This window comes from Arachis hypogaea, chromosome 6 (assembly GCF_003086295.3).
Source record: "Arachis hypogaea cultivar Tifrunner chromosome 6, arahy.Tifrunner.gnm2.J5K5, whole genome shotgun sequence".
NCBI lineage: Eukaryota > Viridiplantae > Streptophyta > Magnoliopsida > Fabales > Fabaceae > Arachis > Arachis hypogaea.
Window position 1 is genome coordinate 110,801,110 of NC_092041.1, and position 16,738 is coordinate 110,817,847.

The 16,738-nt window shown below is 33.1% G+C and overlaps 3 protein-coding genes across 3 annotated transcripts; 1 reads left to right on the top strand and 2 right to left on the bottom strand.

Moving 5' to 3' along the window:
- Positions 1-5,921: 5,921 nt before the first annotated feature.
- On the bottom strand, positions 5,922-7,896 carry LOC112757798 (wall-associated receptor kinase 5-like). The gene is made up of 3 exons (XM_072198343.1): positions 7,842-7,896; positions 7,314-7,421; positions 5,922-7,092 (listed from the first exon to the last, which is right to left on the bottom strand). The coding sequence occupies exons 1-3, from the start codon at positions 7,894-7,896 to the stop codon at positions 5,936-5,938; spliced, it is 1,320 nt and encodes a 439-aa protein (XP_072054444.1). The 3' UTR covers positions 5,922-5,935.
- A 738-nt stretch (positions 7,897-8,634) lies between these two features.
- On the bottom strand, positions 8,635-9,788 carry LOC140173519 (wall-associated receptor kinase 2-like). Its single transcript, XM_072197635.1, has one exon. It carries the CDS (start codon positions 9,680-9,682, stop codon positions 8,795-8,797), a length of 888 nt encoding a protein of 295 aa, XP_072053736.1. The 5' UTR covers positions 9,683-9,788; the 3' UTR covers positions 8,635-8,794.
- Positions 9,789-10,481: 693 nt separating this feature from the next.
- Positions 10,482-10,883, top strand: LOC112757800 (probable arabinosyltransferase ARAD1). Its single transcript, XM_025806357.1, has one exon. It carries the CDS (start codon positions 10,482-10,484, stop codon positions 10,881-10,883), a length of 402 nt encoding a protein of 133 aa, XP_025662142.1.
- Positions 10,884-16,738: the final 5,855 nt, after the last annotated feature.

Below are 16,738 nucleotides of genomic sequence, written 5' to 3' on the forward strand. Positions count from 1 at the left end.
AGATGAATATTAGGATATAACTTTCTAGTTGTATTGCCTTCTCTTTTACCTGATTTGAGATACCCACTTTGTGGAGGGTTTATGTTGATTCCATCAGTTTGATAATGTATTTTGTTGATTGTTGAGATACTGGTACACGAAATCATGATCGCACACTTTTCACACAACTCCGTGCAGCTGACCAGCAAGTGCACTGGGTCGTCCAAGTAATACCTTACGTGAGTAAGGGTCGATCCCACGGAGATTGTTGGCTTGAAGCAAGCTATGGTCATCTTGTAAATCTCAGTCAGGCGGATTCAATTGGTTATGGAGAATTGATAATTAAAAGATAAACAAAACATAAAATAGGATAGAGATACTTATGCAATTCATTGGTAGGAATTTCAGATAAGCGTATGGAGATGCTTTGTTCTTTCTGAACCTCTGCTTTCCTATTGCCTTCATCCAATCATTCATACTCCTTTCCATGGCAAGCTGTATGTTGAGGGATCACCGTTGTCAATGGCTACCGTCCGTCCTCTCAGTGAAAATGGTCCAAAATGTGCTGTCACCACACGACTAATCATCTGTCGATTCTCACTCATGTCGGAATAGGATCCATTGATCCTTTTGCGTCTGTCACTATGCCCAACACTCGTGAGTTTGAAGCTCGTCACAGTCATCCCATCCCAAATCCTACTCAGAATACCACAGACAAGGTTTAGACGTTCCAGATCTCAAGAATGCTGCCAATTGATTCTAGCTTATACCACGAAGACTCTAATATCTCGGACTCGGTCCCCTGTATTAGATATCCAAGAGATATGCATTCAAGCTTGTTTTCATGTAGAACGGAGGTGGTTGTCAAGCACGCGTTCATAGGTGAGAATGGTGATGAGTGTCACTTGATCATCACATTCATCATGTTCTTGGGTGCGAATGAATATCTTAGAACAAGAATAAGCTTGAATTGAATAGAAAAACAGTAGTACTTTACATTGATTCATGAGGAACAACAGAGCTCCACACCTTAATCTATGGTGTGTAGAAACTCCACCGTTGAAAATCCATAAGTGATAATGGTGTTCATTGGCTTCGGCCCCAGAGGAGGAACCAGAATAACTAAGACGAAAATACAATAGTAAAAGGTCCTATTTATAATGAACTAGTAGCCTAGGGTTTACAGAAATGAGTAAATGATGTAGAAATCCACTTCCGGACCCACTTGGTGTGTGCTTGGGCTGAGCATTAAAGCTTTCACGTGTATAGGCTTCTCTTGGAGTTAAACGCCAGTTCTGGTGCCAGTTTGGGCGTTTAACTCCAGCGTTTGTGAACGCCAGAAAAGGGTCTCTGACCGGCGTTTTGACGCCAATTTGGGCCATCAAATCTCGGCAAAGTATGGACTATTATATATTTCTGGAAAGCCCAAGATGTCTACTTTCCAACGCAATTGAGAGCGCGCCAATTGGACTTCTGTATCTCGAGAAAATTCATTTCGAGTGCAGGAGGGTCAGAATCCAACAGCATCTGCAGTCCTTTTTCAGCCTCTGAATCAGATTTTTGCTCAGGTCCCTCAATTTCAGCCAGAAAATACCTGAAATCACAGAAAAACACACAAACTCATAGTAAAGTCCAGAAATGTGATTTTTATTTAAAAACTAATAAAAATATAATAAAAAGTAACTAAAACATACTAGAAACTACCTAAAAACAGTGCCAAAAAGCGTATAAATTATCCGCTCATCAGATACCCTAGTGCTACTAGGAAGACTTATTGTGTACCCATTATTCTAATAGTGGAAGATTTTACTAGACTAGGTTTCGTGGAATTTTTGTCCCTCTTTTGGGAGTTTTTTCACGTTAAAATTCTGGTGTTTGATTATTTAATTTCTGCCATTATATTTGCTACTTGGAGTATCTTTGGTATTGCCTATTTAATTGCACAGGTTGTGCGAAAATTATTTTTGGTGCTTCTGCTGTTAGACAGCTTCTTGTAGGGGTGCACATGGGCCGGGTGAAGACGGGTTTAATGTAACCCAGACCCGGCCCGAAATATACACCGGGTCTATTTATTAGACCCGAACCCGACCCTAGATCCGATGAAACCAATACACTTTCGGGCCACAATTATACCGAGTGAAAACCGGGCTGTTAACATTACATTACATTGATACCTTCTTGTAAGCTAGCATGTAAAAATATCCAAATTTCCAAAATTCCAACCATTATTTGACATGGTAAAATTTATTTAGAAAAATATAACAAGAACCAACCCTTCTTCAAAATTAAAGCATAACCACAATCAATACTAATATTGTCTAATAACACTAAATATTTAAATCAATACAAATAACACAATATTATGCATTAGTCTAAAGTCTTATGCATTCTAAACATAAAATATTAACTTATAGTCTTATAATGACTACTAATATAAAATATTAAGGTTTACAATACTTAAATTCCACGTAAGAATAGCCATGATCCATCACTAATAACACAAAATATTAATTGTGTATGATGACCAGGCTATTGAGCCGAGTTCGGATGACTCGAGCTATGCCTCGGACCTAACCCGAAATAATGCCCGGGTTTATTTTTGAGACCCTTACCCAACCCTAAACCCAGTGAAATCATACCAAATTAGCCGCTAAAATATTTGAGACCGGACTGAATTTTCGAGTCGAGTCGGACCATGTGCACCCCTAGATTCTTGTTTGAACCTGTGTTGAATTTTCTCAACAGATATAACTATGAAGGTATGGAATTTTAAATTTTTATTTTTAAATATTAAAATAACTTTAATAGTTTTATTATAAATAAAAGGTATACCAGAAACACGTCTAGTTGTCTAAATCTCACTCATTATAAAAATATTATATATTTGTCTAATTGTCTTTATCGTATATATTTTGATTTGTACGGAAGTCAAATCTAAAAGTTATATCTAATATTTTATATTTATACATTAACTACATTGACTTGTGTAAAGAAGACTAGCCTAAAATTTATATCTAATATTGCTTTTATGAAAATATTTTCATTTTAACTGATTTTTTCATGTAATATGTTAAATTTATACTTTTTATATGGGTAAAAGATTATATTCCGTAACGGATTTGGTTATTACTTTGTTTTATGTCTCTAACAAAGTAAAACTGCAGCTTTTCATGAAGTTATACGTCAAATTATTTCTTTGTAAATTTATTTCATTTATCCTCTAAAAAATCCATGGGTATATTTTTTTTTGTTTGAAAAATCTATAAATCTATTGTAGAATTCTTTGTAGGGTACTCTTATCAAATGCTCATAGATATTTGTTAAAGTATACGTGGCTGAAAATGTCAAATTTACTGCTAATTAATTAAAATTCTTTTAATCTTTTAAAATATTTTAAATCTTATTTAAAACATAATTAAATTGAAAATATTAAGAGATTAGTACATGTTTAGTGAAAAAAGAGTTAGTTAGCATTGACTTAAATACAAGAGATAAATATAAAAGAATATTGAACACCTAATATTTCTTATTGCAATAATTAATTATACATAAAATACTAACGCATTTTAAGAACGAGAGAACTGTAACAAATTTTTTAAAAGAATTATTTGGTTCTTTTTTTAGACTAAATAATAATGCTTATACTATGTGTATATTAAAATTAATTATTAGTCTAAAATATATATTAAAATATAAATATACATTAAAAATAAATTAAATTACACATATATTTATACACAAATTTATTAATAATTAATTTTAATATAAAAATAATATTTTTAAAACCATCGATATGCTAAAAAAGTATAAGTATATATTTCTCGTTAGTGAAGATGCTAAGTGAATGCTATACGAACCCGGGCTGTTGGGGATTATATAGCAATTAGCAAGTCTATGAATCAGTAATATTAGAGACCCAAATTAATTTAAGTTGGTTAAATAATTAACTCACTCGTATATTTAAATAAGTATTGAGAATTCAAATTTTTCTTTTTAAAAAATATCATAAACAAAAAAAAGTATTAGAGATATAATATCTAAAATTATTTTATATAATACAATATTTATAATTTTATACTTATGGCATTTATAATTATATATTTATTATTTCTAAAATTATATAAGTATTTTAATAATAATTAATAAATATTAAATAAGATAATTTAAAAAAATTTAAATCAATTTTTTATAAACAATTATTGCTATGAATTTGTTTAAGCTAAGAAAAGTCAAGTAAACAAGCGTGAGCGACGACTTCACATCCGACAGTGTTAATAAGTCTGAACGTGTTTTATACTTATTTATTGGAAAATTATGACATATCCGGAAAACTCTTCTTTGTACGTACAATTATTTTCCCAAACATTTTTGACTGACTTTGCAGCAAGTGAAGGATGATTTTAACCCTTTCCGAATGTTTTCTTACAAATGACCAACTTAGAAAGAAGGCTAAGGATTTGGTGACCTCTCTAAGAGAGGAGCACTAATTGCCTTCTCAAAATAAATATAAAATTTATCCCATTCTTCTATTTATTTTTTGTTTTAAAATTTAAACCCATCGCAAAATAATTGGGCTGTTAAAATTAAAAAACAACTCTACATTTTCTTTTCCTTTCCTACATCATTTCTTAGTGCTAATATTGGATTGAGAGCCTGCCTTGGTTGACTCGGCTTGCATTGTCATTAGATCCCAACAAATCATTTTGCCCGAAACATACATAAAAAGACAATACATTTATGACTTTTTAGTACTAACTTAATACTGTTCTAGATCCTATTAGACGTGATCATTTTTTCTTGATACGGGTACATTTCATAAAATAAAAAATAAATAGAAGAATTTTAATCCATGCATTGTTACAGAATATCAATACAACTCGTGCATTATTATTACAACTCTATTCACGTTTAGCTCTAATTGTTGCAATAATCTATTCTTCATTTCTTCTCCTTACCTTACTCTTACAAATAGCCACCATATATGGAGACTCTTTTCCAGTCCTTCGTCTCCTATTTGTAGTAAAATATTTTTCGTTTTCGCTTCATTTTTGTCACGAATCTTTGTTTAATTTTTTATGGGAGACAAATATTTGCGATGGCAAACTGCAAACGGAACTGTAGCACGGTGATGGTTGTTAGTTTCTCTTCTCTTTCTCACGGTGAAAGTGTGAATATGATTTTTGAAAAAATAGAATAAAAGAAAAAGAATAAGACTGTGATTAGTGATTACATTATTGGCCAATGAGTAATAGCTCAAATGGTATAGTCTTCCCATACTCAATTAAGAGGTTGCGGGTTCGAGTCTCCTATCTTAAAAAAAAAAAATAGTGATTACATTAGTGACAGTTAAAAAATTACATATATAAATGTCACTATATTAATGAATGGAGACCCTTAAAATTTGGGTCATAAATCAAGTGTAGTTAAATGATTAATTTGGTGTAGTGATTGCATAAAAATAATCCTAAATAAATGGTCTCGCACACTGACCATTGTTTCGATGAAGAAAAAGATTCTTCTATTAGAGTGTTTTTTTGTAATTGTTATACCTGTAATACAAAAAAATTTTAACTTTGACATTGAACTTTTTTAACACATAAAAATTTTTAAAGTTTTAGACTTGTTATTTGACTTCTTCTTTTAATTCTTTTTTTTTATTCTTAATTCTTCTTTTTGTTATATATATTTTTTTGTTTTTTCTCTTTTTGTTTTTTCTAGAGAGAAAAAAATAGAATAAAAAAGATGAATTCAGTTATTAAAGTTTTTATTTTAGAAGCAGCATTTCTATTTTTTAAAAGATAGAACTCTACACAACAAATCTTAAGCATAATTCTAAAAAAGAAAAACAACCACCAACACAATCACAACCAGACAAAACAAATACCATAAAGGTTTTTCACCGTCATCTTCACCCATCAGAATATCACTTTAGTATGTGTGTGGTAAGCTAGCATTATCACCTTCCATCTGCTAAAGCAATTACCCCTTCTTGATCCCTGATGATACTATCATAATTTATATTTTGATGACTACTACTACTGCTATCACCATACTCATATCCTTTCGACGATGATGATATAGGAAGTAAGTGCTGCGTCTCTTCAAAATTTTTGTCTCCACTGTTAACCCATTGATGCTTTGACATTCTCCTTATTCCCTCCAATTCCATTGCCACTTCCTTCATGCTTGGTCTTTCTTCTCCTTTAAGTCTCAAACACTTTGCTGTAATATTAGCAACTTCCACAATCTCTTGCTTGTTTTCTTCATTCAAGATTCCATCTTGAAGAGTTTCAAACAAGCAATTCTCTTCTAGGCAAGATAGAAAGTAGATAGAAATATTTGTTTTCTCTTTCGACTTCCCCAACAAAAGAGGTTTCTTTCCTGTAAGAAGCTCAGCCAGCACAACACCAAAACTATACACATCGCTTTTCTCAGTTAATTGGCTAGTTTGCATGTACTCTGGATCCAAGTAACCAAAAGTTCCTTGCACCATTGTAGCTAGTGCAGTTTGATCCAATGGAACAAATCTAGAAGTTCCAAAGTCAGAGACTTTAGCAGTGTAGTCTTCGTCTAAGAGAATATTAGCACTTTTAACATCTCTGTGGACAATTGGAATGGAAGCAGATGAGTGAAGATATGATAAAGCTCCAGCCGCCTCTGCTGCAATTCTGAGACGATTTTTCCAGTTAAAATGATTTCTCTTCTTTTCATTATGGATGAAATCAAAGAGTGTACCATTGCTTACAAACTCATAGACTAGCAGAGGAACTTCTGTTTCTAAACAACAACCCAAAAGCTTCACCACATTTCTGTGGTTAATTTTAGAGACAACAATCACCTCATTGATGAATTGCATAACTTGGCCAGGATCAACTATTTTGGACTTCTTGATAGCAACAATTGTGTTATTCTCTAGAACTCCTTTGAAAACCGTGCCATAACCTCCCCTGCCAATGATTAACTTCTCGTCATAGTTGTTAGTGGCTTTCTTTAATTTGTCAGCAGTGAAAATTTTAACATGGGATGACTCTTCTCCTTGTTGTACTAAAATATGACCGCCGTTTTGCTCAAAAAACTTTTCCTTCAGTTTGATGAGTTTTTTCTTTTGGTGCGCTAAGTATAGCAAACAAGTCCCTACGAAAATAGCTATGAATCCTGCACTTGTACCTGCATGTAATCTGTTGGATACAATTCTTCAATTTTCTTTTACAAAATAATTTACGTATTTGAATATAAATATCTGACTAAATTTATAAACGTAAACGTGATTAAATTTCTTACCAATGAAATATGTGGAAGGAAATTTTTCTTGTGGCAACCATCTTCCTTGGTACCATTTCCAGATTGCCCCTTAGGACAGAAGCATGTGTAGGATCCATTTGTATTGTGACAATTATGGTCACTTACACATGAATGTTGTCCTGTCTTGCATTCATCAATGTCTGCACATTCAGAGAAAATAAAATGATCAAATTAAACAAAAGCTATGAGACTTTCACAGATTCAAACTAAACATAGAGTTCAAACTTTGTTATTTAGTGAATAATTATCTAATTTCATCCCCCCCCCTTTTTTTTTGTAATTGAACAATATAATAGTTTAAGAGAAGTATAATACTACATGCACAATAGGAAATAGTATATACAATGAGTTATAGGACGGGTTTTTTTAGAAGTTATGTGCTTGTTGTTTTGTGTAAGATTCTCTATTGTTATTAGTATTAATGGAAATTGTTCAAAGAATAATATTTTTCGGGTAAAAAATGAGATAATTAATAAATAATATTAATTAATTTAAATATATATAAGATAAAAACAAAAAAAGTATTAATTACCTAAATATTTTTTTAACTTGTTGTGTACATTTATTATTCAATTCATGTGTGATTAAGAACTCTTTGTACAATAAATAATTCATTATTGCATATAAAAAATTGTTTAATTTTATTTGTAAGGTCTTTTGTAACAAAAGAAAAACTACTTTTGTAATAATAATAATAATAATATTAAATTTTCAAGTAAAAGAATTGTTAAACATATCAGTTTGAATTAAATATTTTTCTACAATTATATGAGTGTGATATAGTCCAAACTCTAGCTAGATAAGTTGAATAACTTACTAAGAAAAACACATCTTATGTCTTCTTTTAAATTTTGCCTTTCCTCAGTAAATTCAAAACACTCGACCCGTAAAATAATGGGAGCATGAGTGCATTAGGGTTCACATAATTAGTCAAAAATGAAAAATCGGATCACTGTCCTATCAAATGGTCTAAAAGTAATCGTTTAGACTATTAAAGATAGGTCAAAATCAAATTTAAAATATTTTATCTATTTTTTATATCAAAAAGAAAAAAAAAATTAGTTTATATACAATCTCATCTGATATAGAAGTGTGAACATAACATTAAATCAAAACAAGTCACGGAACACCAAAAATGATGATGGTATAAAAGACATTTGGGATCAAGTAAGTATTAAAAAAAAAATAGAGCTTGACGACAAAAAAAAAGTTTTGGTTATTTTAAATATATTCAATATATAAAAATTTTAAAAACTAACATTTACTTTACTTATAAATTTTTTTTATTAGTGTACTTAAAATAATTATTAGCAAGACTTAGAAAAAATTATACATTAAGAATTAAAAATAAAATTGATGATGAACTTAAAATTAATCCGAATAATAAACAATAATTTGTTAACAATGTATAAATATTAAATTAAATAGTCTCTCTCTCTCTCTCATCATCAAGTCTCAAAGTATTATAGCAATCACCAAAATCATTACATAAATAGAGGAAGATAAGTACTTATTAGTTACCTATGCAGCCAAGAGGGTGGTAAGGATTTCCTTCAAAACCTTTATTGCATTGGCATATGTAACCATATCCAGTAGGGACAGAGTCATTACGAGTGGTGTTTCCCTTGCAAGCGTAACTGGTACCTCTTTTCCGAGAAGCTTCACGTGTTTCATCTCCAACACTCCAATCAAACACCACAGGGAATTCCTCAAAAGGCAGGTTTCTCAAGTGTTCCCTGTAAAATGTGTAGTTTTCTTTTTTGACAACAAAAGAATAGCTGCAGTTGTTGAATCTCCAAGTTTGGCTGAAATTGTAAAAGGAAAATGACTTGACAAAGGTCATCCTCATTTTAGGCGGAATATCCACCTGACAACACCCAATCCCAGAACAATGTCCATCCTCAACTTCCATAGAACTGCCATAACATCTTGTTATGCACCCTGTTGAATATGTTGCATTATCGTCGTCTTTGTAGGAGCTGTGAAGATAGCCATAGGTGTCGCAACCTACACTAACGAACTTGTTGTCTTCACTAGAAATGGTGAAAGAAGGAATATCTATGGAAACTCCTCTATAATAATGACCGTCACGACAAATCCTTGAGATAGGAATCGACATGTCAACTTTAGCCTGGGAAATTTTTATGTCTAAGACTTTGATATTTCCCCAGTATAAAGTTGAATTTGGGCATGTCAGCTCAAACGAACTTTGCAAGAAACAGCTTTTATGGGGGACGGATGATGAGTTCCCTATGCCAAATGGATATGGAACTCGGACACCACCACAGTCGCTTCTGCATCCTTCAAGGGTTTGATTATTTCCATCATCTGCTGCAATTGTTGCTAGAAGGACTAGTGCAACAACTATTAAGAGTAGTACTACTGTGGCCTTCAACGTCATGATGACTCACACCACTCACAAGACACAACTAAATATTAGAATTTCAAGTGTCAGTAGCCGTGAGGAGAAAATGGCTATGGCCTATGGGGGCTCTTTCTTCTTTTTATACTTCTCAACAAGGCGGGGTGATCAAATTTGTTATATAAAGTTAATTAAAAAAAAACATATTATATATAGCATATTAGCAAGTTTCTAAGAAAACGCCCCTCGCGTAATTTTCACACAAAAATTGACTTAGTTTTGGGTGTTTGCTATGGTACGATGATAAATTCATACGTACTGATACGTTTAAAATATAGACAAATAACAATAAGACATGTAGAATTTATTTTTCACATCAGCATTTAATTTTTTCTTTTTTAAATATATAATATATCACCACTTTTACTAAAATACCCTTTTAATTAAATAAAAATAAAAAAATTATTTATTTAATTTTATAAAAAGACTTAAACATCCCTCCTTTATTCCCAAACGCAAATTCTAGCAACCATCTTCTTCGTAATCTTCGTCACTTGTGCACTCTTCAATGCCTTCCCGAACCGCCACACCACCATGCTAGAATCTGAATCCGACGACAACTCCGCCTTTGACATGACAGTAAATTTTGCCTCTGCCAGTCAACCCTGCTCCGACGCCGCCGCCATACCACTGCAGATTCCTCGTCCTCCGCCATTAAGGTTTACATGTATGACCTTCCCATTCGGTTCACCTACGGTGTCATCACCACCCGATCCGCCTCCCGAGGCGGCGGCACGCCAAAGAATCTAACCTCGCTGAGCTACCCGGACACCAGCACATGGGAGAGTGGTTTCTGTTCCTGGACATGAACCGTCCAGAGTCAGATCGGATAGGGTCACCGGTGACCCGGGTGATGGACCCGGAAGAAGCGGAGCTGGTCTACGTGCCGTTCTTCTCGTCGCTGAGCCAGATGGTGGCGACGAGCCAACAAGGCGATGGGTCGGAGGCGGCATACAGTGACGAGGAGACGCAGAAAGCGCTGGTGGAGTGGCTGGAGGGGGCAGAAGTACTGGCAGAGGAATGGAGGGAGGGACCACGTGTTCACGGCGGCAGACCCCAAGTCGCTGTTGCATGTGTGGATAAGGTGAAGAATAGTGTGCTTCTTGTGGTTGGGTTTGGGAGGTTGAGAGGTTCTCTGGTGAAGGATGTGGTGGTTTCTTATCCTCATAGGATGTGGTGAACGAGAGGGTTTTTGAACCCAGATGAAGAACAATTTTAGTTTTTTGTTTTTTAATATATTTAATACAGAAGAAGAACAATTTTAATTTTTTATTTTTTTAATATGTTTTTGTTTTGTTGTTTCAATTATTTGAAATTATAAAATTAGGATTAATTGAATTCTAAAATTTGATTAATTTAAAAGAGTATTTTTGTCTAATCAAATAAAGAAAGGATGTTTAAGTCTTTTTATAAAATTAATTAAATAAATATTTTTTATTTTTATTTAATTAAAAGGGTGTTTTAGTAAAAGTGGTGATATACTATATATTTAAAAAAGAAAAAATTAAATACTGACGTGAAAAATAAATTCCACATGTCTTATTGTTATTTGTCCATATTTTAAACGTATCGATACGTATGAATTTATCATCGTATCGTAGCAATCACCTAGTTTTGTCCTTTACTTGTGACAACTGTCCAATAAATAATTCACACTCTATACGTATATGTATGTGGAGACATTTTAATGAAGATTAACGTAGAGTTAAGGGAAAATGTTTAAATAACTAATAATTTTTTTGATTGATTGTTTACGGTATCTCCCAACCCGATAGGTCAAGAACTAATTCGTCGCGGATCAGAGCTCTATTTAAGGGTTTGTCGCTGGCCAATGGAATAACTAATAATTTTGACAATGTTTCTTACCATTAATTTTCAAAGCAATAATCATCCCATGTGTATTCAAAAAGTCAATAATAAAAATTAATTATTCGTATAATGTTGGGACATAAATTCATAGTTCATTGATTTGATGATTATTTTTAAAATTCATATATCATTTTTTTTCCCAAAACGATTTCATATACATCAATACGGTTGTGATGCGGACTGCTATACCGCCTATACATGTAATGATGACAACCATATAATTTGAAAGCTTTCGATCCCAAGTCAAGTCAAGTCAATAACTCCCTTCGTAACTTGTAGCATGGGCAATTGTAATATATATGGACATGTTTAATGGTGAAAGATGAAGCTTCTTTGCGAGATCAGAAATTCAGAATGACCAGGTTCTTTCAGGTATATATATGCATAGAAAAATATGTAGTACGGTGGTAGAAAATTAGAGGGGAAGTGTAGGGGTTGAATATTCATTCTTTTTGGTCGAAATTATATTCTTCGCGTTAGAAAGCTTCTCATTTTTGAAGCTATGTTTGTGAATATGACACGGGATCTCTCAAACTTTTTTCTCAATTATTATGATAAGATGTAATTTTTTTATCATATATTTTATATGCAAAAAATATATATATATATATACAAAAATATTAAATAATAAAAAATTATACTTGACAAAATAAATAAATAAATAATTGAGAAGATTTATTCTTCTATAAAAAATATTTTCATGGATTTTAGATTATATTTGATTTTAAATATAGAATAAGATATAATACTGAGCATAATATACAAAGGACAACAATATAAAAATTAGCATTTTATATTTTATTTGGTGATCAATTAAATATAAGAAATAATAAATTATAAAAGTTTAATTTACTCTATTTTTTCATACAAGAAATTTAAAAAAATATATAATGATAAAAAAAATATAATTATATGATAGAAATAGTAAAACTAAAAAAATTAGAACTTTTGTTAGTGTTTCTATATCCTTATCAAAAAAATATAAAATACACTAATTTAATATTTTTTGATATAATATCTATACTCATATTTCATTTATCAAATATAATTTTATATCTTATATACTTCAAAAAAATTAGAATGGTCTTATCTATTAAATTTAAATTTAAAAAGTTAGAAAAAAAGGTGACAATAAATAAAAAAGGAAAATATTTCGTGTATGGAATAAATAAGAATTTCTCTTTCATAGCTTATAAATGTAATAGTGATACACACAGTTTTTTAGAAAATTTCTCTCATCTAATAAAAATTGTCACTTCCTTTATGTTTGGTCTTTTTTCCCCTCTAGGTCTCAAACACCTTGCTGTAATATTAATCAGTAACTTCCATAATTTTCTGCTTGTTTTTTTCATTCAAGCTAAGATTCTAACTTGAAGAGTTTCAAACAAGCACTCATCTTTCAGGTAAGATAGAAAGTAGATAGCAAGAATTACTTTCTCTTCTGACTTCACAAATGAAAAAAAAAACTTTTATTTTAATAAAAAGTTCTGTCAGCACAACACCAAAGCTATATGCATATCACTTTTTTCAGTTAGTTGACTAATCTGCATGTACTCTGAATTCAAGTAACCAATAGTTTTGATCCTTACACCATTGTAACTAATGCAACCTGATGATCCACTGGAAAAAAATCTTAAAACTCTAAAATTAGAGATTTTGGCAGTGTAATCTTCGTCTAAGAGAATGTTAGCACTTTTAAAATTGTTGTAGACAATTGAAATGGAAGCAACTAAGTGAAGATATAATAAAGTTTCTGCCACTTTTGTTGCGATTCTAAGTGAGTGAAGATATAACAAAGTGGTATCTAGAGCTCTGGTTGTTTATTTCTGTGCTGATTAAAAGGAGGAAAATACTTATGGAACGAATATGGTTAAATTGAATTTCCAAAATTATTCAATTTGGAAGACCCTCATGGAAGACATGTTGTATAGCAAGGACTTGTATGATCCTGTGGACGGGGATAAGTCCAAAGGTACCAAATCCGATGCTGAATGGAAGAAGTTGAATCGGAAGGCAGTTGCTTTGATTAGGCAATGGCTTGATCTTAGTGTGTATCCATATGTTGACACCGAAATGAATGCCGAGAAGATGTAAAAGAAATTGAAAGAGTTATATGAGAGGAAGAATGTGCAAAATAAAGCATTCTTGATTAGGAACCTTGTCAATATGAAGTATATTGAAGGTAAATCAATGCCGGAGCACTTGAGCATTTTTCAGGAGACGGTAAACCAACTGACAAATAATGAAATCACTTTGAATGATGAGTTGCAAGCCTTGTTGTTGTTGAGCTCTTTGCCTGATAGTTGGGAAGTTCTGGTTGTGACACTAACTAACTCAACTCCAAAAGGAAAGTTGACATTAGCAATGGTTAAAGAAAGCATGTTGAATGAAGAAGGTAGAAGAAGAGAGCGAGGTTTGACTAATGCCTCTTCCCAGTCAAAAGCACTTGTTTCAGAGTCACGGGGGAGAAGTCAAAGTAGAAAATCTTACAGTTCTGACAAGTCAGAGAATCGAAGCAAGTCAAGAGGAAAGTACAAGCCGGGGTATATCAAGAGGTATTGTAGGTTCTTGAAAAGAGAACAATCAAGGGGAAGAAACAAAGACAAAGGTAAAGATAGTGATAAAGAAACTGCTGCTATTGTTTATAAAGATGTTCTTATCACATATGATAAAAATTATGTGAATCTTGTCTGTGATGATTCCACTTGGATTATGAATTCTGGTGCCTCATGTCATGTCACTCTGAAACGTAAATTTTTCACTTCTTATACTGCTGGAAATTTTGGCAAGATTAAATTGGGAGACAAAGGAGTGTGTGATATCATTGGTATAGGTGATATGTGGCTTGAAACCAACATGGGATGCAAGTTACAGTTGAAGAACGTTAGGCATATGCCAGATATACAATTCAATCTCATTTCAGTGAAGGCATTGGATCAAGAGGGGTATTGCACTTCCTTTGCTAGTAAAAAATGCAAGATTACCAAAGAGGCTCTCATTGTTGCTAGAGAAGATAATAGTCTCACTACTCTTTACCGGTTACAAGCAAAGTTGTGCAAAGAAGAGGTGAGTGTAGCTGATGATTCCTCTTTTGATTTGTGGCATATACGTCTTGGTCACTTGAGCGAGAAAGGACTAAGTGTCTTAGCCAAGAAGCACTCACTTCCTGTGAAAGGTACAACTTTAAATACTTGTACTCATTGTTTTGTTGGAAATCATGCTAGAGTATCATTTCATAGTTCTGGACCTCATAGGAGATCACATGTTCTAGATTTAGTTCACACTGATGTTTGCACTATAGATGCTAAGACACTAGGTGGTGCATCGTATTTGTTACTTTTATTGATGATTATTCTCGAAAAGTGTGGAATTTTGTTTTGAAATATAAAGACCAGGTACTCTGTATCTTCAAACACTTTCATGCAAGTGTTAAAAGAGAAACAGGAAGGAAATTGAAATGTGTTCGAGCAAACAATGGTGGTGAATACAGGGGTCTGTTTGAAGAGTATTGTAAAGGACATGGGATCAAGATTAGAAGACAGTTCCTAAGACTCCTCAACATAATGGAGTTGCAGAGAGAATAAATCGCACTATCAATGATAAAGTCAGGTGTATGAGCTCTCATGCAAAGTTGCCTAAGTCCTTTTGGGGTGAAGCGATGAGGATTGCAGTAGATCTGATCAACCTTTCTCTTTCAGTTCCACTAAATGGTGATGTTCCAGAGAAAGTTTGAAGAGGGAAAGATGTCTCCTATAGTCACTTGCGAGTGTTCGGCTACAAGGCTTTTGTTCACATTCCAAGAGATGAAAGGTCTAAACTTGATGGAAAGTCAAAGCAGTGTATCTTCATGGGTTATGATCATGAAGACTTTGGTTACAGATTATGGGATCCGGTGAGCAAGAAGATAATTAGAAGCCGAGATGCGATTTTTCTTGAAGACCAAACTATTGAAGACTTGGAGAAGACAGATAAGCCAATAATAACTGTTAGACGTTCTGCTGTTGATGAACCTGGTCCCTCCACTAGACCTCCTATTGATGGGGGAGATGTACAAGTTGATAATGATGATGATGATTTGCATGATGAACCTACACCTCAACCTGAGGTGCCAGATGTTGAAGTTCTACCTGAACCACCAGTTGAGCCTGAATTGAGAAGATCTACTAGAGAGCGTCATCCTTCTCAGAAATACTCTCCTCATGAGTATGTGATGAACACTGAGATTGGGGAGCCAGAGAGCTACCAAGAAGCTATGTCTGATGAGCATAAGGAAGATTGGTTGAAGGCCATACAAGAAGAAATAAATTCCTTACATGAGAATCATACGTTTGAATTGGTGATGCTACTAAGGTAAGAAGCATTCAAGAATAAATGGGTTTCAAAGAAACGATAAATGTTCACGCAGGTACAGCATTGGTTGTGAAAGGCTTTGAGCAAAAGAAAGGTGTTGATTTTGAGGAGATTTTCTCTCCAGTTGTGAAGATGTCCTCTATTCGAGTTGTGCTTGGATTGGCGGCTAGCTTGAATTTAGAGGTTGAGCAGCTTAATGTGAAGAGTGCATTCCTTCACGATGACATAGATAAAGAAATTTATATAGAGCAACCAGAGGGTTTCGAAGTTAAAGGAAAGGAGCACTTTGTATGCAAGTTGAAGAAGAGCTTATATGGGTTGAAGCAAGTACCAAGGCAGTGGTACACGAAGTTTGATTCCTTCATGGAAGGTCATGGGTATAGTAAGACTTCTTCTAATCATTGTGTGTATGTTAAGAAATTCTCTAATGGTGATTTTATAATTCTCTTGCTTTATGTTGATGACATGTTAATTGTTGGTCATGACACTAAGAAGATTGAAAGTCTTAAGAAAGACTTGAATAGATTCTTTGCTATGAAGGATTTGGGTCCTGCAAAGAAAATCCTTGGCATGAGTATCACTCGTGACAAGAAGAATGAAAAACTGTGGTCGTCGCAGCAGAAGTACATTGAGAAGGTTTTAGAGAGGTTTAGCAAGAGTAATTCCAAACTTGTTAGTACTCCACTTGTTAGTCATTTCAAGCTGAATTCGCAGCAATATCCTACAAGTAAGAAAGAGAAAGAAAGAAGAAGATTCCATATGAAAATGTAGATGGAAGATTTGATGTATTTATGGTTTCGCAACCGGATACTGCAT

Coding starts and splice junctions, on each gene's coding strand:
- LOC112757800 (XM_025806357.1), top strand. CDS start 10,482: ATGGGAGAGTGGTTTCTGTTCCTGGACATGAACCGTCCAGAGTCAGAT.
- LOC112757798 (XM_072198343.1), bottom strand. CDS start 7,896: ATGAATTATTTATTGTACAAAGAGTTCTTAATCACACATGAATTGAAT. Junction 7,422..7,841: donor ACATGAATTGAATAATAAAT/GTACACAACAAG, acceptor CTGAATGTGCAG/ACATTGATGAATGCAAGACA. Junction 7,093..7,313: donor TAAGGGGCAATCTGGAAATG/GTACCAAGGAAG, acceptor TGCTATACTTAG/CGCACCAAAAGAAAAAACTC.
- LOC140173519 (XM_072197635.1), bottom strand. CDS start 9,682: ATGACGTTGAAGGCCACAGTAGTACTACTCTTAATAGTTGTTGCACTA.